General features: G+C 43.4%; 2 protein-coding genes across 3 annotated transcripts; both read right to left on the bottom strand.

Moving 5' to 3' along the window:
• Positions 1-207: 207 nt before the first annotated feature.
• Positions 208-7,022, bottom strand: srsf5a (serine and arginine rich splicing factor 5a). 2 transcript variants are annotated; one of them, XM_080850082.1, is made up of 8 exons: positions 6,966-7,022; positions 5,696-5,839; positions 5,521-5,591; positions 5,220-5,411; positions 4,985-5,054; positions 2,621-2,694; positions 2,234-2,341; positions 208-1,903 (listed from the first exon to the last, which is right to left on the bottom strand). In XM_080850082.1, exons 2-8 carry the CDS (start codon positions 5,819-5,821, stop codon positions 1,573-1,575), a joined length of 972 nt encoding a protein of 323 aa, XP_080706208.1. In that variant the 5' UTR covers positions 5,822-5,839; positions 6,966-7,022; the 3' UTR covers positions 208-1,572. The 2 variants fall into 2 exon arrangements, with proteins under 2 accessions (XP_080706208.1, XP_080706209.1); XM_080850083.1 differs by having other exon boundaries at positions 5,244-5,411.
• Positions 7,023-10,066: 3,044 nt separating this feature from the next.
• Positions 10,067-20,309, bottom strand: LOC308374324 (deubiquitinase DESI2; the record flags this gene model as incomplete). The annotated part of the gene is made up of 5 exons (XM_080850085.1): positions 20,172-20,309; positions 12,883-12,955; positions 11,198-11,291; positions 10,493-10,634; positions 10,067-10,312 (listed from the first exon to the last, which is right to left on the bottom strand). Exons 1-5 carry the CDS (start codon positions 20,208-20,210, stop codon positions 10,067-10,069), a joined length of 594 nt encoding a protein of 197 aa, XP_080706211.1. The 5' UTR covers positions 20,211-20,309.
• Between the last annotated feature and the right edge of the window lie 2,652 nt (positions 20,310-22,961).

Here is a 22,961-nt window from a genome sequence, read left to right as displayed (position 1 = left end):
TTAAATTCTGTAACTGGAAGACATTGTGCGCAACATTCAAATCTGCCTTGTCCAGAGGTTACACCCTTTCAACATCTGCCACGAGAGCACCAAGCACTACGCCATCCCTGTTATCTGATGACTACAGATCAATCCCTTTACCATTTCTGGACTAGGAGCCTTTCTGCAGCCAAAGGGGCAGCCAAATCACAAGTATTGCTCACACCATTAGATTTTAAAGATTTTATTTTTTGTAACAAATCACAGGTCACAGTGAACAGTTAAATTAGCACAGCCTGAGGAGTATTCAACCAACTCCAATTACTCTATGGATAAAACAGCTGCATGTGAGATCCTCAGACTGCCAAGAGTCGGGTTCACTAGCTTGGGGTAGCCAGCCTGTAAGAGAACTCTCTGATACGACTAGAATTAGGTGTTCTTCTGGTGTACCACTATTAGTAGAATGAATGCTGTAGACAGGATTCTGAATTTACACATTATATCAGTAGCATAGAGGTGTTTCCTCTACAACAAAAAAAAATCCTCTGGTCGCTTTGCATCGCTGATAGGAGACGTCTCCCTTTTCCGGCTTACTGGAGAGCTGAAGACATGTTCATGCTAACAAAGTGGCTCTGTAGGCAAAATATTCAACAGTTTCATTTGAGAAATACCAGATTTTAATGGGAATTTAATAGAGAAAGAAAACTAAACAAAAAACGGAATACTCCAAATAATAAAATACTCAATAAGCTATACTAACAAAGAAAAAAGGAGCAAAAAAATTATGAAGTTGGCCATCAATGAGTCACTTCACTGAAACAAGTCTTATGTGAGGACCAAACATGCCTACACAGCACACAACTAAAATCAGCAGTCCATCTTCCATAAAACAACAAAAAGAATCATTAAGTGCATCCTCACTTAAGTTTCTCTCAACTCCACCTTTAAGACTAAACAAAAGTTCATTTAAAAAAAAAAAAAAAAAAAGCAGAAGCGGGACAGTCTTTCCATAGTGCTTGTGTGCACGCATACATCTTAATACTGCTTACAACGCCTGCAAGAACAAAGACTGCAAGAAGTCGAGTCCAGGAGCTAGACGAGATGAGGAAGCAGTACTGGATGACACAGCCATGATGCCAGACACACATGCACCCTCACTCAATGGTACAAATACATCAACCTAAAGGACAAGGGGAAAACAAATCTTCAAGAAACAAGGGGGCGGGGGGGGGGTAAACAAAGAATTTTAACTTTCCTCAGTTTGTCAAGGACAAATCTGTTAAACGCAGCAAGGGAGGGGAAGGAAAAAAAAACAAAAAAAAAAAACACCCAAACAGAATCACATGGCAGGAGCTTTCAGTCCAACAGTGACATAGAAGCCCCATGGCTCACTCATACAGGGCTACAAGAGGGAAAACAATTAGAGACTGGGGGGGGTATTACCACCCACAACATTCTACTCAAGCCGACCCACCCCACAAACCAGGAGGAGCCACAATCACGGTCTCTGGTCTTGAGTTCATCCTCGCCCCCTGAAACACTCACACACCCCTACACTTTTGCCACACTGGCACACAACCCCTTTCTTCCTCATCAGTGCTGGCTCTCCACAGAGGCAGAGCGAGAGCGGGAGCGGGATCTGGAGCGAGAGCGGGACTGCTTGCGAACAGGGGGTGGAGACACAGAGCGGGACCTGGACCGTGAGCGGGACACCGAGCGTGGCCGGGACACCGAGCGTGGGCGTGGGGGGTCATTCCGGCTGACAGACGGCTTCTTGTCTGGGGAGCGGCTAACCGAACGAGACCGGCTGCGGGAGCGGTTGGAGCGATTCCTGCTGCGGCTGCGGCTCTGGGACTTGGAGCGAGAGCGGGACCTGGAGCGGGACCGGGAGTAGCTACGGGAGCGAGAGCTGCTCCTGCTACGACTGTAAGAAAGAAAAGGAGCAGCAAGTAAGAACATTACTTCAATCCAAAAAAAAGCACACTTTATACAAAATGTACAGTATAGAATACCATGTTTAATTAAATATAGCATAGAAAATACTTCAGGTTCCACTAAACCTAGTATAAAATGGTAACCTATTTTTAAAAATGTCAACCATTCAGAGAAACAGGCCACCAATATATTACTTAAATTAAGTTAATTACCAACACTCCAAAGTAACTACTCCCCATAACCCCACTCAAAGCCATGACATAATGAAACCAACACCAAACTGCCTACAACGCATACACAGGGGGGCTGGGTAACTCACTTCCTCTTGCGATCCTCGAAGAGCTTGAGTTTGCGTCCGTTCAGTTCAGTTCCATTGAGCTTGTCAAGGGCGTTCTTCATGTCGCTGTGAGAGGCAAACTCAACCACACTGCAAAGAGAGAAACAAACAGTCAGTGAGGTGGCAGCAGTTAATGACCCATTATATGCACACACAATAGCCTGGAAGATTAAAGGTTGGGGCATCATTCAGATCTGCCATGACATTTCAAACTCAAGTTGCCATGCAAAACAGTTACAGCAGATCTGAGTACCGCAAATTTAAAGAAAATGATCAAGATGCCTTTTCATTGAGTTACAAAGCATTGTCTAGGGTGCATTTGAACACTCAAAAATAAATTAATTCATGCTGGTTTCCATGGTTCCTTACCCTTCGTTCTGTTTGGGCCTGTGGGCGTCCACAAAGGTCACCTCCCCCACCTTTCTCATTACATCTTTCAGGTCCTGTGGTGAGGCGCAAAACAAAGTCAGCAACAAGCCACAAGACACACACGTGAACACACTACACGCAGTCAAGACACAGAAACCACAAACATGTACCATGACATTTTCTAGTGCATTCCCCCATTGTCCAACAGTAATCCGTGCTCATGTAGCAAAAACCTCACCAGCGTTTGGGACAAAAACTACTGCTCCACTCCAATGAGAAGATGGCAGACTTTACTATTAGAAACTGTGAAACGAAGGCAGCAAATTGGTTCCTTTGTGTGGGTGCTTGGTGTTCATTTCAGATGGACATCCACAGTGGTTTTGTGGTGAAATGGGAACTTTGTCTAAACTACACACTACAGCTACTTCTACAGTTTTTAGTTTTACTTTCTTTTCTACTGAGAGGGTGCTCCTGGCATTAAGGTACAGGCGTTTTATAAAAAAAAAAAGGCTGTACGCATTTAATTAAAAAGTATGTTTAAACACGTTTTGATTACAGGTTCACATGAACCAGATCCCCACTTAACAGTTTTACAATTTAAAAGAAGCAACCCTCAAAACTGTATCCCATTTTACCCTTCATGCCCTGACATACCCTAGCAACCCTTTTACACCAAAACCCTTCACATGAGCGCAGTGCTACTTACCGTTCCAAACCACAGGAGACATTAGCAAAGAGCCACTTGTCCAATTAGCAAATGGGGAGCGAACCAACGCAGTGTTAAGCCCTTGAGAAACGACCACAGCCATCCGGGCCTCCACAAGTAAGGAACCACCAGACCAGAGAGACCAAGTAGTAGGACCCGGAATGAGCAGCGGGGTGTGAGCCCAAACGCCTGCTTCAACACCCCCTGCCAGGCTTCGTCAGCACCAGATAAAGACCCAAACGGAAGAGTGCGGTGAGAGGGGAAGCGTGCTGGACTCAAGTAGGGGGGTAGCGGACACAGCAGTTGGGGTCGCCAGGCTGCGGACCCTCCTCTAAGGCTATCCTGCGCTACTGTAGGGGGAGGCACCGCCGAGACCACTTTAGACCAGCGGCAACCGCGGGTGAGGCACCATAGGGGCACTATTGAGAACAACCAGCAGAGGACTCTACGCCCACCAGACCCTCCTCTCCCTGGGGCAGTGCATGCCACTCCGTTAATAAGAACCAGACAAGAGCAGCTGTTCAAAAAGAAAAGGTTTCAAAAAAATGTACTTGATTAGATAAACCATTCAGCATTGATTTTTTTTCTGCCTTTTTAAAACTAAGTTGTTTCTAGGATTTTGTTTTCTTTTTTCTTGAATGATACAAGTACAAAAGGTGGGTGAAAGTGAAGTTTAGTAAACATTACTGGGTTCACTGTAATGGCAAGGGGCAAAACTACCAGTTTGATGAAAGCATTGCAATGAACCACAGCACTCTACCTTCACCTAATCTATAACCAGAAAAAAAGGGAGTGAACTTGTAAGGATCACTAACAGCAGTCCCTCCAGTTTTTCGAAAATCCGCAAGTCAAGATTTCAATAAAAAGAATTATATTTAAATAAAAATAAATCACGACGCAACTTCTAGCCTCCTGGTGGTGGTACAAAGTTTTGCTGTCAACCAGTGTAATGTCTTAAAGGCTGCAGTGAAATTAGCTGGATATGCAAATGTTCTCTCATAAGAAGTTAAACTACTTACACATGTTATTTTGCCTAGTCAGTTGTGAAACTGTAAATAGCGTTTGAACATGATTTCAAACGACATATTGTGGCATCGGTCATGCTGCACAGAGATGGGATACAAAATAAAAGCCCGTTTTTAAATTCATCTATGGGCTGTTTGAAGGGTAATTTGAGTGAGTAGTCAGAAAGTTCTTAATCCTCATGTTTTAGGTTTAGTTTTCAATCAATAGAACAGGACCACTCATGACTAAGGCTCTGAATACTAGCCTTGTGATTTTGGAATAGGTTCAAACCAAGACGTGGCTTTCTTTTAAACTTTTTTTTCAATCACATTACTATGGCTGAAATGACCATACAAGTTCACACATGTGTGAAATCAGATGACATCTTTAAGTAGTTCTTATGTCTCCACTGTATAGGATGAAGACATATGAACACAAAAAAACTTAACTATTACAAAATTAATAAAAACCTGTCTAATGTCTGATTAACTTGTTTTTAAGAAAAAAAAACACCAAACTATGTCACTTTGATTGCATAAATAAATTAATCGCGAAACCCTGGAGGGACTGTACAGGTGTGAATTTTGTATAATGAAAAGTAGCAAGCAGGGGGAGGTTCTCCAAGGGGCCCACTTGGGGGCAGTACTGCTCACCTGCCAGCTGATCCGAGAGGAGAGGTTCTCCACGACAACTCTGTGCTCCGTGCGAACAGGTGGGCCATACCTATATCAAGGACAAACATACAGTCAATTCTGAGACAGCGCCTTACATGAGCTGATGGACCCAGTAACTAGGTCTGAATTAACCAACTTTTCTCCCAGAACAGTCTTAGACAGAGGATAGTTAATTGTGGAAACCACCATGTAAACACAAATATCACAACTGTACCTTTGTGAACCTGAATCCTCATACCTGGAACCTCCACTGCGAGACTGGCGATAGCCTCCAAAGCGCGGGGAGAATCGTCCCCCACCACCACCCCCCATTCCAGGACCACCACCTCGTCCTCCCCCTCCTCCTCCACCACCACCTCCTTCACCTCCTCTTCCGCGGCGAGAACGGGCATGCTCGATGGTGACTCTGCAAAAGCCCATACCAGGTTACATTCTCCCGTCTGACCACTCCACTAAAGATGGCTTTGAGGTTAACGCCAGAACTGAACTATTTAATTAAACAGTGTGGAACATACCTCTCGCTGCACAGCTCTTTGCCGTTCAGCTCGTAAACGGCATCATCTGCATCCCTATGGTCGTCAAATTCCTACGAACACGCAAACCAGGTTAATTTTATCAAAGATCAGTGGTACAGACGGAGGTTGACATTATTCCATTAAGTCAGAGGTTAACATAATGACATCAACTTACCACAAACCCAAATCCATTCTTCAGGTTGATCTCTCGTATCCTCCCATACCCCTTGAAAAACTTCTCCACGTCTCTTTCGCGGGCGTGAGGGCTAAGGCGACCGATGAACACTCGACATCCACTCATGGTTACAAGTTCCTGTATCTGTTGAAAAATAGCAAAATTCTCATAAGCCGGCCTTCCCACAGACAGTTAGAATGAATGTTAAGTTGCGACTTGTTCCGATCGTTAGTTGTGGCAAAGAGGACCTAGAAGACTACCACAAGACTCGATGGAAGTCACCAGTATGTTAATAATGCATGGAGTCATCTAGCGACTTTTCGAGCAGGCTTTACCTACTTTCAATTGAAAGTAATTGGTAACGCTGGCTTCAGGGCTAGAGTAGATACCGCTGTGTTCAACCGATAATTAAAAATGTTGTCGTTATAAATACCAGCATCGATGTGTTTCATCACAGTTTGTCGTATAATTTAGTTTACAGTTAACATATTTAAGTGTGCAGGACCTCTTTAACGTCGACGAAGCTGGTCTCAGTTAGCCAGTAAGTTATAGCTAACAGACCACCTCGCTTGCTAGCTTGCTAACGTAAAAGCCTTCTATGCAAGAAGCTAGCCGTACTACGTGTCTATTTTCCAGGAGCTTCTTCCGTGGTCATAGGGCGCAGAGACGATATCGGACCCAAATAACTACCCCGATCTCATTGTTGGTCCTTATTATGTTATGGTTTAAGAGTTACCGTGAAAGTAGTTACAAATACAGGACAATAAAATCGACAAGTTGCCAAGCGAACATCAAGTGCCTAGCAACTTAGTTAGCTTGCTAACACTCATAGCTAAAGCAAGAGCAACACACCGCAAGTTAATGTAACGCAGGGATTTCAACGGTCGAACAAATAGCCACGTGATAGTATAGATATCGCTGCTTATAGATGTGTTGCATGTGATACATACTCTTACAAGCCTAGCCATGAAAATATTTGCGCGTTGCTCAAGTTGGCCCTTCGTCCGAGCTAAACCGAAATAACTAGCCATACCTACCTAGCCAACCAAGGTCTATGAAGATACTGTAAACGTGTTAGCTAGCTAACCGTCCTGCCTTCGATGGTGTTAGGTTTCCTTGATATATGTTATTTGCGCTCAAACATATTCTATATTTGCCATCACCTTTTCTGTATCCACAAACATTGCCTACACAATCTAGTACAAAATCTGCATGTGTTATAAATAAATAAAACAGAAACGTGGAAGTTTACAACCACAATGTCTCTCACCTTGCTGCTCGTTCGGAAAGACAAAATGGCGTTTCTTCAGCAACTCTGACAAACAGGAAATGTTGGAGCCGGAACGCTTGGGCCTCTTTATGTACGCAGATGGGGAGGATGAGGGCGTGTTCTCAACTATTTCACTAGCTTATTTGTTTGTGTTTACATTATCTGCTGGTAAAGTAAGAGAATATGTCCTAAAAATAGGCCTAACTGTTATGACTGGCTATGGGTTGAAAATATATTAATACTCACTGAGACCACCCCGACAAGAGCATTTTCAACCGTTTGTTGTCAATCCATACAGGGACATATACAATTCTGTACCTTTGTAGTGTGTTTTCATCGTGCCTAATTTATCCATGTGTTGTCTCGTGTAAAACAGAGACAAACAAATAATATTTAAAATATGACAAAAGTGCCTGACAAAAATGTAATTACGTCTTTATTCTTCAACCATTCTTTCTTAAAATGTGGGCCTTTAACAAGTCAGAAAAGGAAATACCAATCAAGGTTGAAAAAGACACAAAAAAAGTAATACTAGGCCTACAGGTAGCTTTAACTTCCTCATTAGAAAGTGGCAAAAGATTTTTCTGAGGGGAATTCAGGACACTGGCCTTTCAAAAGTCCTTCTGAAACAATACATTAATATAATTGGGGGAAATAGGGTCAAATAAGAGGTCTACTACCATGATTTCATGATGCTGCACATGTAAAATAAGTCTTGAAGGAGAAATAAGTTTGCACAAATATTCACAAGTTCCATAAATATTTTGTTGCTGTTGTCATTGTCATGGAAACTGAACACCTGTGGCACACCACTGAAAACCATGTGACTGTACTCTGAGGACCTGAGAGGGGGATGGAAGTGTAAACAGCCCTGTGTGGCGGAGTACCACATGCGCACACACACACACACACACACACACAAACACACACACATTGTGGGTCTGGAAATATTGAAAGAAACATAACTTTAAGTGTGTATATGGAGATCATGTATATGCACCTACATTAGCAGCACTACCACATGGACAGAGTGGAACTGTAACATAAACAAAAAGTAACAGGGAATGATTGAATAATTATTTTCACAATCATCCTTTGAAACACTAAAGCATGGTATGGCCAGCCTTTGTCTCCACGCTATACAGAGGTGAGACACATTAGCAAGAGCATGATGCATTCTTGCTGCTTCAGCCCAAAACTTTAACTTGTAAAACAGATCTGAAAAACATACACACAAGCCGCTGGTAAATCCAACACCCGTGTGAAAGTAAATCATTGTTGCCTGATGACCCTGTCCCCATTGCTGTTACCTCAGAGATCATAGAGCAGGCACAGGCATCAAAAAATAAGTGGCCATTAACATGGGAGTCAATGGTTTGGCCTGTCCACTTCTCACAGCCTTTGTGGAATACTTTACAACAGATACCCCCAAGTTTCACCCTCCTGCACTCCACCCTTCCTCCAGTCTCCCTTCCCCCGTCAATCAACTGCACAACTCCAATCATTGTTCAGATGGGCCATTTGAATACAGGCAGGCAACTATTCGACTCTGAGCCTGTGAATCAACTACTGAGGGGTTTATGACTGACTTTCCATAGCAAGAACCCAATGTGTGTAAGTGTATGTGTATGTATGTGTCCTCATATCAAGGCTTCATCTAAACACCAATCCTTTATAAGTTTAATATTCTTCAGTACAACTCATCAGATATCCGCCTGTTGGAAATAAAGAAAAAAGCCTAGCATTCACTCAAAAAACTGACAGCGGAAATTAACCACAATCTGACACAAACTTGAGACATGAAACAAAATTGTTCTCCTACTTCGAAGGTTATGACTTTTGCTTACAGGTTCTGGTTTGAGGACATGTTTTTGTAGCCTGGTGACACCAGCCTAAGTATTTCCGCCTGAATTGATTTCAAGCTCATACTCAGTCTGGCCTAACCCCGTTGACAATCGTCTCCAGGACTCAAAATTTTGTAGGACCAATCAGCGAACAGTTCAGAGCTGTGACGCAAAACTCGCCTTGGAGGAAAAGACACGAAAAGCTATCGGAAAAGTTGTCTCAACTCTCGAGAACATCAGAAAATTAAAAGGAGAACAAGAGTATTTTCTTGTAAGTTTTATGATTGGAAAGGACGTCGTAGCTCTTCTCCCAACTGGCTTTGGGAAGAGTTTAATCTACCGAATGCTTACTAAACGTTGCTGATTGGTTAAGGGAACTCCAATGATTTTAAACCTCAAGATAAGCACCCGCCCATCTCGGAAACCAAAATGCATTGGGTTGGCCCAGACTGAAAGACGGAATGAAATGGAGTCACAGGCTGGTAATGGCCAGGCTAATGTTTTTGAGGACATCTGCAGAATGTGATCCTTTCACACTTGCCACATTGTTTATTTATCAACTTCAGATTGACCAGTGCAGATTAAAACCAACTCTGGAGGAGGACTGCTATTAGCCTGTATTTAACTGTAGTAACAGCAGAGGGCCAACACCTTGGTGGGAGATGTTGTCTTGACCAACATTAAAAAAAAAAAAAAGAAACAACAACTGACAAACAGAAGAGAATGAGCAAATCTGAATCCCCATCTCAGGAAGACACCTATTCTACAAAGGGAAACTGAGCTCTTGGTGCAGGACCAGGCGGACAACATAGTAAATTACCATTTTAATCTAAGATGGCGGAGGCATACAAAAACAGACGATTGGCATTGGTCAGTCTTGGCTGTCCATCCGTTAAAAAGAGGAGGGATCTTTCTGTCCCATAAAAGAGGAACAGTTAAAAAATGGCTTGATAAAAAGGCTAGTTCCTCTGAAAGGGTGAAAAAAGGAAACAATTTCTATAAAGGGAGGGATTGTAGCTGAGGAGATAAATTGAGTATCATTTGTAATCCCTGCTGGCTCCGTTTTCAGCGCAGGAGCCCTCCTCTCTATGTCTCCCTCTTCTCCCTCCCTCTCTCTCTGTTTTTCTCTCTCTGTTATATTCTCTCCATCTTAAGAGAGAGGTGATGTTAGTTGGTCATCCAAGCCTGCGGGGGGCACAACTAGCCCCAAAGGGAAACAGCAGGGTTCAGTGCTTTAGCTGCGTTGTCTGCCAAGTGTCAGACTCGGGTGTGACGGCAGCTGTGAGAGGACCCGGCGGGACCTCCCGAGGCCCCATTGGTCGAGGGGGAGTCCTCGTCGCTGGACTCGGCAGGCTCATCCTTGTGGAGGCCCATGCTGATGTGACTCTGGAGGGCAGCCGGTGTCAGCCACTCCTTGGGCAGGCAGCTCTGGAGGAAGGGGATGCAGGAGCTGAAGTAGGCTAGACGGTTCACCCAGCGGGGGACCTCACGGCCACACAGCAGCTGTGAAACACATACGTACACACACACACACACACACACACACACACACACACACACACACACACACAAAGCTTTTATCTTTCCAGTCATAGTATTGCAGAGGTTCCCACAGTGCGTATATTGATAATTGCATTGACATTGATTGATGTGCTTACAAAGCAGTGTGAATGCAGGACTCACCTCTGACAAGGAGGAGGAAAAGTGATTGCAGTTCTTGTGCATCAGGTGGTAGGCATTGCCTTTGAACTCCTTTCCCAACTCCTCCATGATCTTGTCAATGTCCTCTTCTGTGAAGTCTGTAGTGCCCAGTGCAATCGACTCCCTTTGGAGACAGGAAGCAAGTGTGCTTGAGTGGATCAGTCTCTCTGCCATAATATTTCATTAAATGTACACTTTATCTCTGTAATAACAACTAAGTGGCTTTATATGTTCTACACCACGACTTACTTAAACTAATAATTGGATGAAAGGAATAAATACAGTATGCAGCTTATTGTTAGTATTTTGAGCTTGAGCTTCCTCTGACGGTTCACCAGTTATTTTCGTGGGCATTTCTGTGTTCGCATGTTAGTAGATATGTGAGATGTATGTGTTAGAAGGAGAGTAAGAGAGTACTTGATTATGTTGATAAATACTACACTTACAGAGACTGTAACCTTAGTCCCCGATCTATTACCACAGTCCACACAAGGTATTGACCTTTAAAGTGTCTCATCCTCTGTTATACCTTTCCATTGGAAGTTCAGCTCCTGGTCAAGGCAATAATTATTTTGTGTGTGTGTATGTTGTGTTTTGTGAGTGTGTGCTTGCTTATGTGTGCGATAGAGAGAGAGAGAGAGAGAGTGCGTGTGTATTCTCTGTGTGTGTGTTTACTGACACACTCACTTGAATTTGAAAGTCTCTCCGAGCTCAGAGGCATTTCCAGGGGTGATTTCGAAGATTCCACTGAAAGGGTACGGATGGCCACCATATGCAAACTCTGGCCAACCAATAGACAGAAGACAGCTAGTCACACTCCAGTGAGAAGATGTAACAATTCACGATTTGATATGTTAACTTAAAAAGTAATATCTGTACCACAGATTTGAAAAACTGACTTAAAGGATTAGCCACAAAATTAATAAAATACAGTACATGGCACACAAGAGGCAGTCAAATACAAACTCCACTGCCTTACATTTAATTAAACATTTTTAGATAGAGAAATTATTTGATGATTAAAAGTGGGATGTAAAGTGTGTGTCATCAATTTATTTTTGTCTCTTTCTGATCCCAGTATGATGAATGATGCCATCAAACCTTTTTATCCCTCCACACACCCCTTTCTGCATTGTGCCAAGTGAAGTGCCGTGTGCCAGGCTGACACTTTCGTAGCATAAATGACTGTCTGGTGCACACACACGCGAAGACAAGGATGAGCATGACAGAGAGACCATATTTTATCATCACTCTCTCCACGAAATATGCTGCAACGCTATGTCTCTTCCTGGAACTAAGTATATAGAAACTCTCACAACACACACACACAGACACACAGACACACACACACACATGCACACACAGACACAGACACACAGACACAGACACACACACACACACACACACACACACACACACACACACAAGTGCACCCACATACACACAGCCCTGGTTGCCACAGTGATATTCTCTCACCCTCCCTCTCTCTCTCTCCCTCTCTCTCTCACTGTGGGTTATGAGTCAGTGAGCGGTGAGTCAATAAATGAGTGGTGATTCAACAGTCAATTGGAGGGAAAAAGGACAGGTTGTTGGGATATGGCCGTAACACAAGACACAATCATGGCTCCCCAAAAATCTGAGTCTCAGGAGCACACAGCCTTTCGCACAGACAGACTGTCACAACAGATCACCAACTTAGAAGTGCTACTGGGACAAAAGACAATTCTTTGACACTGTGGCTGTTGCAGGCATATTTGCAACATTGAAAATGATAAATGAGAAGCCTTGTTGGGAGTATAAGAATAAAAGTATACAAAAAGCACCTGTGCTTCCATTCAACACAACTTTAAAGAGAGAACTCTGGTGCTTAACTTCTTATGGAGCCAGGCCAGCTATCGCAGTGGTGGGACTGAATGTTCCTGTGCCGAACAAAAACATTTGTGCTGACATCGAGCTGAAAGCACCGGCACCATGGAGCACACTTGGACCGAGCCCAAACCCCTCAGTTCTGGACACTGCTTTATCCATGAAGATGGATGGTTTGGGTTGAACTGTTCTGTCAGACCAACACTGACTACACGCCTTATTGATTTTACCAGAAACCAGTTCAGTCTGGTATCTCATGTGCTGTTCAGTAGTTCAGTATCGAATCCCAAGGCTGTAATAAGAGCCAAAGCCTCTTTTGTTAATGGCAGAGCAAAACCACAATTTGGCATGGGCACAACTGTCAAGGCATACACCAATTTAAGACTGACTTCAACACAATTCAGGCAGTTCATGCAAATCCTACTGTACTTCTTTACATTACTTATTATATCATGCTAACAAACAAAGATGGTGGTTGGACAGAAGGATCCGGTTCTGTGTCTTACCTCTGCCATAGATCTCAATTCCTGAGTGGAAGACTCCAATCCCCAGGGTGGCGGTGTACTCGTTGATCCAGTACTGGAGGAGGGACACAATGAGAAGCAGGGGAAGACTTTATGAGAGAGAGAGAGAGGAAGTGTGGTCCAACATAAATACTGCCAGGAATCTGAAAAAGATTCATAGTGTTTAAATGTCTAAAACTGATCTGCAACTGGCAAATACTGCATAGTAGTCAACAAAACATGGACAGTTGGGCACAGATACTGCCTTCATTTTAAGTGTGACTATCATTGTAAAAGTATGGCACAAAATAAAGAATTAATACATGTACAAGTACACACATGCAAATATACTAACACACATCCCCAAACACATGTGCACACACCCACATTCATTGACCACCCCTCCCCCCTCTCCTACACACACACTCAATTTTCAGATCAGGTTATTGGCTGAGTGTACACGTGAGAGACTCATAAATCTTGATAAAGACTGGGTTTCTCTGATTTAGTTTATGCCTGTGTGTGTGTGTATGTGCGTGTGCGTGTGCGTGTGCGTGTGTGTGTCTGTGTGTGTACGTGTAATGTAATAGCACTTTTGCTCGTCAGCAGCTCAGAAGCAACTGATAAATGGATAAGGCTTTATATTACAGAGAGGATATTGACGCTGTCAGAGTGAGTGTGTCCTGAACACATATTTCTCTCTCTCTCTCTCTCTCTCTGTGTATCTGTGTGTGTGTGTGCATCCTGGGTGTGTTGGATTTAGTGGGGGATGATAATGGGAGTAAAGCCATCAACCTGCCTTCAGATAGAAATACATACAAGCACCACAACTAGAGCTCTATGTGAAAGGCACTGCGTGATACAGATGCTGTGTGTCATTGCATATGTATTGGTCTGCACGTGGCAGCATGATGGATAACAGCTATACATAGCATATCATACCACAGACTGCTGCAGCACAGACAAACACAAACCTCCCTTAAAACAGCAGCATTTCAGAGAAATTTGTAGCGGCCCATTTATTTTAACCACAGCCTCTGAGACCTGAGCTGGGTGCCATACATCACAGCGGCAGAGGCTGCTTGCCATTTATAACATGAGATGGCCAGCATCAGGTTACAGGAGGGGGGAAGACAACCATTTTTTCCCTGTAGAAACGGGAGTAGGGGCAATAAGTCACTGTATTTCTGAGGCACCATGTCGGAGCCAAAGCAGCACCAGAGTGTTTTCAGAGGCCGCTGCATTTGGGGTGAGAAGCTACTCTTTCTCTCTCCAACAGATGTCAATAAATCCTTCAGTGAGCAACCAGGATATGGGGACTGCAAAAATAAGTATTTTTTAGTTGCTTAGCGGCAAATGTTGGCAAACCGGTTGGGTGTGTTTAATAATCCACTTAATTATGCTCCTGATCTAGAGCAGAATACAGAAAGAGCTTTTTACACTACATTCAAGGTATCATTATTAGCCTATATTATACAAGAGCTGGCCAATTATGACACAATTCTCCCACCATATGCGCAGCTGCATGGGGCTTCAATGTGAAGCGTTTGAGGTTTCTGACTATCCGGAAGCATTTGAGGATTTGAAATTATTCTTGGGGACTGGGGAGGGCTCTCCAGCAGGGACAAAATCACCCCCCCTTCTGGAGTGGGGCAATAGGGGGTTGGAGCCAGGTTTGGGTGGGGTCTGTGGAACTCACCGGGAGCTGTGCCTGATGTCAGAGAGACTTGCCTCAGTGGGAGTGTGCGGCTGATTAGATCAGAACATCCACAGTGATTAATTATAGAGACACAGTGATAGAGAGACAGAAGGAGAATGAAAGTACTGAGTTCCTTGAACACCTTCGATTCATCTCATCTTTCTCTCACTGTCGTTTCTCTGTACGTGAGGCAATTCTCTTTTTTTCTCTCTCTCTCTCTCTCAGAATATGGCAATAGGCTCTGACAGCACAACGAAAGAGGATATGTCTGACTTTGTGCTTATGTGTTTGTGCTTATGTGTTTGTGTGTGTCTGTGTGTGTGTGTGTGTGTGTCTGTGTGTCTCTGTGTGTATGTGTTTGTCTGTGTGTGTGTGTGTGTCTGTCTGTTTGTGTCTGTACCCTTGAGGACTTGTAGATATGGAGGGGGGAAAAACAAGAGAAAGAGAAAAAATCAATACGACAGCAGACCAGCCAGGTTTTGCATTGTAAGCATAAGCAGGCAACCGAAGCAGACAAAAAATGTATATATGGCTCCTATAGACAGTCTTCTTCTCACGCTATGAGCGATCAGCAGAGATTGTGTTTGGATCATTAATAATTGAATCTAATGTGTATACGCGCACAGCGTACCTGAGCAAATTTCAAAGTGCAGCAGCTGAGAGGGAGGTCTCTGTGTACTGTGTACAATCCATATGGCGTGACATGGAAAACCCTCAGAAGGTAGAGGTTAAAGGATTGCTAGTATATGGCTATGGATACGCAATATATGGATAAGAGGTTCTTTCACTGTGGGACTCAACTAGTCTTCTTTTTCTAGCCAGCATAAATTCCTTGGGAAAATAAAGCAGACTTATGGTATTATCACAATATCGTTGAAAGGATTATGCTTCATGTCAACAACAGGTTATCCAAGATGAGTGGTTCAGATCTGAGATTTTAATCTGATTGTCCAAAGCTTGTCCTATGCCGCTCTTACCTCGGAGTGAAAGTGTCAGTTTGTGTGAGTGTGTATGTGTGTGTCTTGTTGACTTGTTTTTGTGCACAGCTGACTTTGAATGAATCACATTCCAGAGTCCTAAAACCAATCAACTCTCTCTGACCCTGGCACTTTGCATACACACCCCCATCACTCCCATGGAAGTCAACATAGAAAGTGCATGTTAATCATTCCTTTTGCTCAGTGGCAAGGTGCCACGAGAGGTTGCCATGAAAACCAAGTGTGGAAAAAGGTTGATGACCCCTTTCATTACCTTCCGTTGGAAATCAAATCCTGTGCACACGCCATGAATGAACATTATGTCAATCCAAACAAGCAAATATTTTAAGAGCCAAAACAGCTCCTCACTGCCGAGACCATTCCATTAACAAAACCCTGACATCTCAATTATAAAATGGCTACATGAAAACCCTGGCTTTGATGTCATGGTAAATTCTGCATTTATGTCTTTAACAGAAGGAGCAAGACAACAAAAGAGAAATAAGGCCCAAAATGAGGGGTATGTATATATACACACACACATTAAATCTGTCAAACCAGACTCCTCAACCTCCACTCACTCTCTCTCCTCTCTATCTCAATGACTCTCACTCACACACACACACACACACACACACACACACACACACACACACACACACACACACACACACACACACACACACCCCTGTCTGGGCCTCCTACTCCTGAGAGAGGAGGTTAAAAGTCGTGACAGCAGCTGGTCTCTCATTAAAAATGCAGTACATTACTGGTACTGCTGCTTAATATTCACCCGCACACACACAACCACACACACACACACACACACACACACACACACACACACAGATGCACTCAGCCTCTCAGCGACCCATGTGGAGAATTAGACTCCGACCCCCATCCATTGTTACAGAATCTGTACATTTTGTGCCATCATAAAGACAACACAAAAATAAACAAACAAAAATAGCTAATGAATTTTTCTTATGATGCGTTATCTACCACAGTCACAAAGCATACAGTATTTTGTATTGTGCCTTTAGTGTGCCCTCTCAGTAGACAGCAGGCTTAAGTTTGTCTATGTGTCAAGAGCAAGCTTATGATAACAGCGGTTACATTAATCATGAAATACGTTATCATGAGACGATCCAACAGCACCTTCACAGAAAACCTCCAGTGATTCTCTGACAGCTGTAGGAGACAGGGCCATGTGCAGCCGGGGAAAGCAGACCATTAAAGCATGTAAGGAACATCAAAGCTGTCACTCAAAGCCTTGGGTAGGAGGGTCTCTTGCAGAGGACTGCTTCTTAAAGAAGGCATTAACCTCAGTAAATCTATATTCGGCACATGTTAGGCACACACACACACTCACACACACACTTCCTCTTCCTGTTATGTTCTGGCTCATTTTATTCCACTGTATGAAGCCATGCAGAGAACCTTCACAGGCCACCTACTGCAAGGACACATGGTCCACCAATCAGAAAACACAGCAGCACGTACAGTACAGGTTAAAATTAGATTGGCTCACAAGATGAATGCTCCATATCATGAGGAACAAACCCAAAAGGTCTCTACCAGTAGAATATCCAAAACGGCACTAAATGAGCCCCAATTTAACACGCATCATAGCAGATAATATTTATGCATGAGGGCAAGGGATGAGATTAAAGGGCTTTTGACACTGAAACATTTAGTTACACCTAGCTTGCCATTTTAGCAAGGTTGAGGAGTTGCAAGTGGACCTGTTTTTTAAAGATTAGCTTCCTATGCCTGTATCTGACATGAGCTTTCCTCATGCAGCTAGAGAGCTTGCGTTTCCAAAACTCCAAAAGTTGGACGGCCATTCTTCAATAAATTCTCTTTTCTTTATCGCAAAATATGAGCAGAATTGCATGAGCAGACACACACACACACACTGACAAACACCCACGGTGTCCAAGCTTAGATTTGATGCTTCGCTGCATCCATGCCTTCCAGCATGTCAGTATCTGGGCTCGCAAGAGCACTGTGAATATGGCACACACACTCCCTCCTATCCCATCATAAACTATCCCAATTCATATCAAGACATATCTGGCTGACTGCACCCTATTCAGTTGATAAGGGTGTGTGTACAGTTGAGCACCAGGTGTTTCAGGTTGCGAGGAGAAGCTCTGGGGGCTGGCCAGATGGCAACCCCCCACCATCATGATGACTTCCAGGGGCTATTTCCTCTACCAAACACACACACGCTTCCCCATTACAATGTATGTCTCAAGGGTGCGCTCCATCACATACACACAGACACATGTGTGACCTGTTCATCCCCCTCCGTGCTGGGGTACAAAAATGAATCAGTTAATGGAACAGCAGTGTGTTTTATTGCTCTGTGTGCATGTTTGTGTGTGTGTGTGTTTGTGCTTGAATTTCTATGTCAGTTCATATTTTTAGTTTTTCAGGCGCAGCAAGCTGTGGGTGCAGTCAGCCATGAAAGAATGGCGAAAGGGGTGACCTTACCGACACCTGTCTGCCTGAATGAAATGGAATGCTTGTACATCAGAAATGTGTGTGTGTGTGTGTGTGTGTTATTTGTGTTGGGCTGTGACTGAAATGCCACATTTTGTGAAACAAGCCTTAACCAGAAATAGACACAGACATAGGGAGATGGCGAGAAAGAGAGGGAGGGAGAAGGGGAAGGAGAGAGTTTTTTATTTAATTCCAAAAGAAATCCAACTTGTCAGAGTGACTTTTGGAAGCTGGATTAGCTCCAGCATGTGAGCTGAACTGTGCAGTGTCTGACAGTCAGAATGATGCAAAGACCAGCCATGTGACTGCTGTTATACACACAAACACACTCACACACCGAAACACACACACCCACACACACACACACACACTTCACAGTATGTCTAGGACAGACTTTCTGGCTGGGCCTTGGTATAAAAATCTGTATTTTAAAGCACTAACAGGATAACACATTCCTATATATATTGCTTATTTTCAAATGTGAAGTATGAAGAGAAGACATTTCTAACTAAAAGTGTGTCTGTGTGTGTCACAAAAGAGCTGAGGTGCCACATAAAGCTGATGACATGTGTCCTGGGTGGGTGAGTCAGCAGTCAAGAATTGACAAGTGGTTCACTCTCTGGAACCACTGTGGACCTATGCTTCATGTATGCGTGTGTGTGTGTGTGTGTGTGTGTGTGTGTGTGTGTGTGTGTGTGTGTGTGTGTGTGTGTGTGTCTTATGAATATGATCTCATCCCTGAAAGCTGGTGAATCTATTTGCCAACCACAGCACAAGCTGAAAGAGCATGTTTTTAAAAATGCATGCAGCACGGCTCTCTTCTGTGAACTCATTCATTCACTGATTTCAAACCAGTTAAGTCTAACACACTACCGCTCTACCACAAATACTGTCCAGATATCAAATGGATCTGGCCCTGCTCTGACTGATCCAGAGTCAGCTGCTTATATTAAGGCACAGAGGGCTCTGATGCAGCTTTGAAGAAGTGCAGTCTTTCATGTGCTTCAGACTCTCTTTGTGAATGAAATCTTTGGCAGCAAACTACACTGCATGGAAACCCCATTAATAATGGAAGACCAATCATAAAAAGCCTCCTGTAAAACTGAATGTTTCTCTTTCTGAGGCAGCTATTACATAATGATTTAAAAGAGTGTAAAACAAACAGTACAAACCATTTATTCTGCGGCATGGAGATAATATATGTGCTTCATAGCAACTTTCAACAAAATGTGAAACTTCTTCTTCCTGCTCTTGTATTTAATGTAAACCAGGTTTGCAAAGACTTCAATGTGTGGGCCCATATCAATCGCAGCAACTCTTTACAACTTCATCATAATAGATGAAATTGAGATGGAAAAAAACAGAAACCTATGTGTGTGTCTGTGATAGCTATGCGAGTACTACTAGCAAGGCTTAATTCACTAGACCAAAGACAAGCAAGGAGAGGTGACAGGATAAGCTTGCTAACACACTGGACTGATTGTGTGCTAGGCCAGTGGCTGGTACCATCTCCAGTGAATGACTGCTGTCCTGCCCAGAGCAGAATACTGAACTCTGCAGTATTAAAACAACAACAATAACAACAACAACCAGATTTCTTCAACTTTGACCTCATGGAAGATAACGTCCAAGAGTCCAATGCTGAAACTATGATTCATACAAAAGAAATGATAAACTCTTCACCTGCTAAATATAATCTGTCTTTGAGAAGTTGCTATCTAAAACACTGTACTTAGAAAACATACATGGTAAGTTCATGTTGACTGTCTATTGCTCTTTGCAGAATGTATTTTGCTAAACAATGGTAGAGGCGCAATACAACAGCTTGGTAATGAATGTACCTTGGCGAAGATGTACTGTATTTTGGATAAGAATTTAGAGCTGGGGTAATTAAATCGCTGATTGACTACTATGAGACAGGCTAACCACAGACCAGTGAGCTAATAGTCTGATCACCACCACTGTTTGCTGTGAAGCAGGCCTAGCTAAAGTGCTGTGTTGTATTATTAGCCTACTTCATATGTTGTGAAAGTGATGGACTTCTGTAAAGTAGAAGACTGAAACACAGAAAAATGCTTAAAGATGAGACATCCTGGAGAGCATCTTACCATGTCATACACGTTGAGGATGACCGGTTCATTGGCCATTATTTGCTCCTGAGTGAAAAGGCGAAGCGTCCGGATCCCTCTTCAAACACGTTTTTTATTGCTCCCGGGGCAGCACTAGGGTTGGCAGCAGCACCGTGCACACACCAAAGGCGTCCACGTAACGGTAATCCGTTTAATCAAGGCAACGAATGTATGGGGTTAACACATCGGGCAGTCTCCAACATACACTCCCGCTGCGCTGCAGTCACTTAGTAATGTGCTCTGATGAATTGTTCGTTTATTCAGTTAAAAGGTGCCGAGGTCTTACAACAACGCTCATATTCAGGTTATTCTATAAAGGGACCAAAACATGGAGAGGTAGAAAAATGGGGAAGGCAAGCTGGGATTTAGAGAAGGGTTCGCAGGACATCAGTGGTCATTGGTTTCCTAGCCGGAGAACAAAATCAGGCACATGTAAGGCCTTTGGCTGGCGATAATGGCTCGACCACTTAAGATTTAAAACCACGAACAGCAGCTCAACTAGAGCTAAAGGGAACAAAACACACTAACTACAAACAACCTAATCTCTTTAGACCCTAGGCTAATTGAGGCACTGGGAAGATGCTGGGGTAGATTGGGTTCACCTGTTCCGTTATTTGATTCCGTAAGAGGTCATGGTGTATTTGCCTGACGTTATTACAACCCTGAAGGACCCGAGCAAGCTGTGTTTCAAGTGGGAGAGCGATGAAAGTGATCCAGCTAAAGAGAAAAAACTGTCCGACATCTGGTGAAGAGAGTGCTAAAGTCGGACGCTGATCCGCCACGTAACACCCACTTTCTCCAGCTAGCGGTTGGAGGCTTGACGAGGTAACGAACGAATGCCTTCTCTTACCAGATCAAATCATAGGAAATTTTATTCCGAGGGCTTCTGTCAGTGCCAAAGCTGTAGTTGGTAAAGGGAAGGCAACGCAAATTTGGAGACGGTCATCGGATCCATGGTCGAGACTTGCTGCAGTTGAGTTCGCTGCAGCCATTCGCGACAGGTTGGGGTAGGATTCTCATCGAACTGAGTGTGGCTAGGACAGCCAGACCCGGGGTTGCGACGGTGAAACACACCGCTGACCCCCACAATTGTGTAGCCTGTCCCGCCGCAACCACCTGCTTGCGTTCAGAGGGGTTTGTCCACTCGGCTTCGGTCCTCCCACAAAGACACTGCTCAAAGAGGGGTAACAGATGACATCACCCGAGCCCGGTGACTTGTTCCGTGCTGCTAGTTGTCCGCGGATTCTGCATGCGAGAGGGAGAAGGGGAGAGAGAGAAATGTTTGATTACATCATCAGCATCATTTCGCAGCCCCCTATCCATTCTCCATCATAGCACAGGGAACAGCGCGTGGGGGCGGGGAGAGGCGTAATCAACACAGATGCGCGTGAACGTGAGGAAAAAAATCACTGACGCTCATTGGAGAACGCATCTGGCTACCGCATAGCGGTGCGTAATATGACGGCCCTTAAAGTGAGAGAATGAGCAAGAATTAAGTTAAATAGCTACCAACAAACAAATAACAACAATAATAAGATATTTTCCGTTCCAAGAAGTCTGTTAACGGGAACGATTAGCCTATGTTAGCAGCAAGAAACTAAAGAGTTTGTTGTGTAGGCTTTATAATTCTGACTGAAAACATAAGGAACGATAGTCTTCAAGGCCAAAATATAGCCTAGGCCTACTTAGCGTAACGGAACCTTTAGTTTGTGGATGGGGCTGTAAACTGATAGGGTGAGAAGAAGTAGCCTACCTGGAGTTACGTTCACGTTTTATCACAGGACATAGGCCAAAGGCTACACTTGGATAGACTACACATAATAAAAAATAAGGGCGGAAGCAGCGATCATCAAGGTCCAAGCAGTTGTGTGAAATGCCCCAAGAAGCGAAAGGTTGAATGATATGACTGCTTCAAAATTTGCATTCTGGTACGTAGGTCTAAGTTTTTGAAGAGTTTTTTTTATTTTATTTGGGAAATTAAAGTAGCCAAAGGATTACAATTGAGAAGATCGAACAAACCAATTCACAGGAGCGGAAGAAAACATGTAGCTTATGGCTGATTTGTTTGAAATTGGGTAAATAGCTTCAGTAGGCTATATGCCATTATAAAAAAAGCCTATACAATATTGAATAAAGGTTGGACATTCACACATGAAAACAAAAGTTTTTGGGACACTTTCGTAAACTGAAATAAAATCATTTATCCGAAGAAAAACATAAAACTACACTAAACTAATAATAATGGCTAAAATACTAATCTATCTATAAATCCAGGAATCTCTGTGTGTCTGTCAGTCTAGGGCGTATCTCACTAACAGTAGTTACGTTAGTTATGAGATTTCGCATGTAGCTTACGCATGTCATGAACCTGTGCATCCTTGATTTTGAAGATTTTTGAAATTATAGTTCTCGAGATATTTGTATTTTACCGTTTCCCGTAGCCACTAATGGGTTATCGTTTCCCGTCACGTCGGCACTATGGGTAGTGACGTCACAATCAAACAATATACGCCTAGCAGTATTAAACTATCCTGCCTTCACTCAAAGTTCAGAATAGCCTTGGATACGAGGAGGTCCGCATTCAAATTCTTCTTGGTGAACAGATACAGACTTTTGCTCAGGTAATCTTAAAACAGTGATTGATTTGATCTATTTGTTTATTTTTAAGCTTCTTTATGTTAAGTTTCAAAGTAATGTAGCTAACGCATGTCATGAACCTGTGCATCCTTGATTTTGAAGATGTTTGAATTCATAGTTCGCGAGATATTT

Source organism: Sprattus sprattus (genome assembly GCF_963457725.1).
Source record: "Sprattus sprattus genome assembly, chromosome: 13".
NCBI lineage: Eukaryota > Metazoa > Chordata > Actinopteri > Clupeiformes > Clupeidae > Sprattus > Sprattus sprattus.
This window is presented reverse-complemented; position numbering and strand designations above follow the sequence as displayed.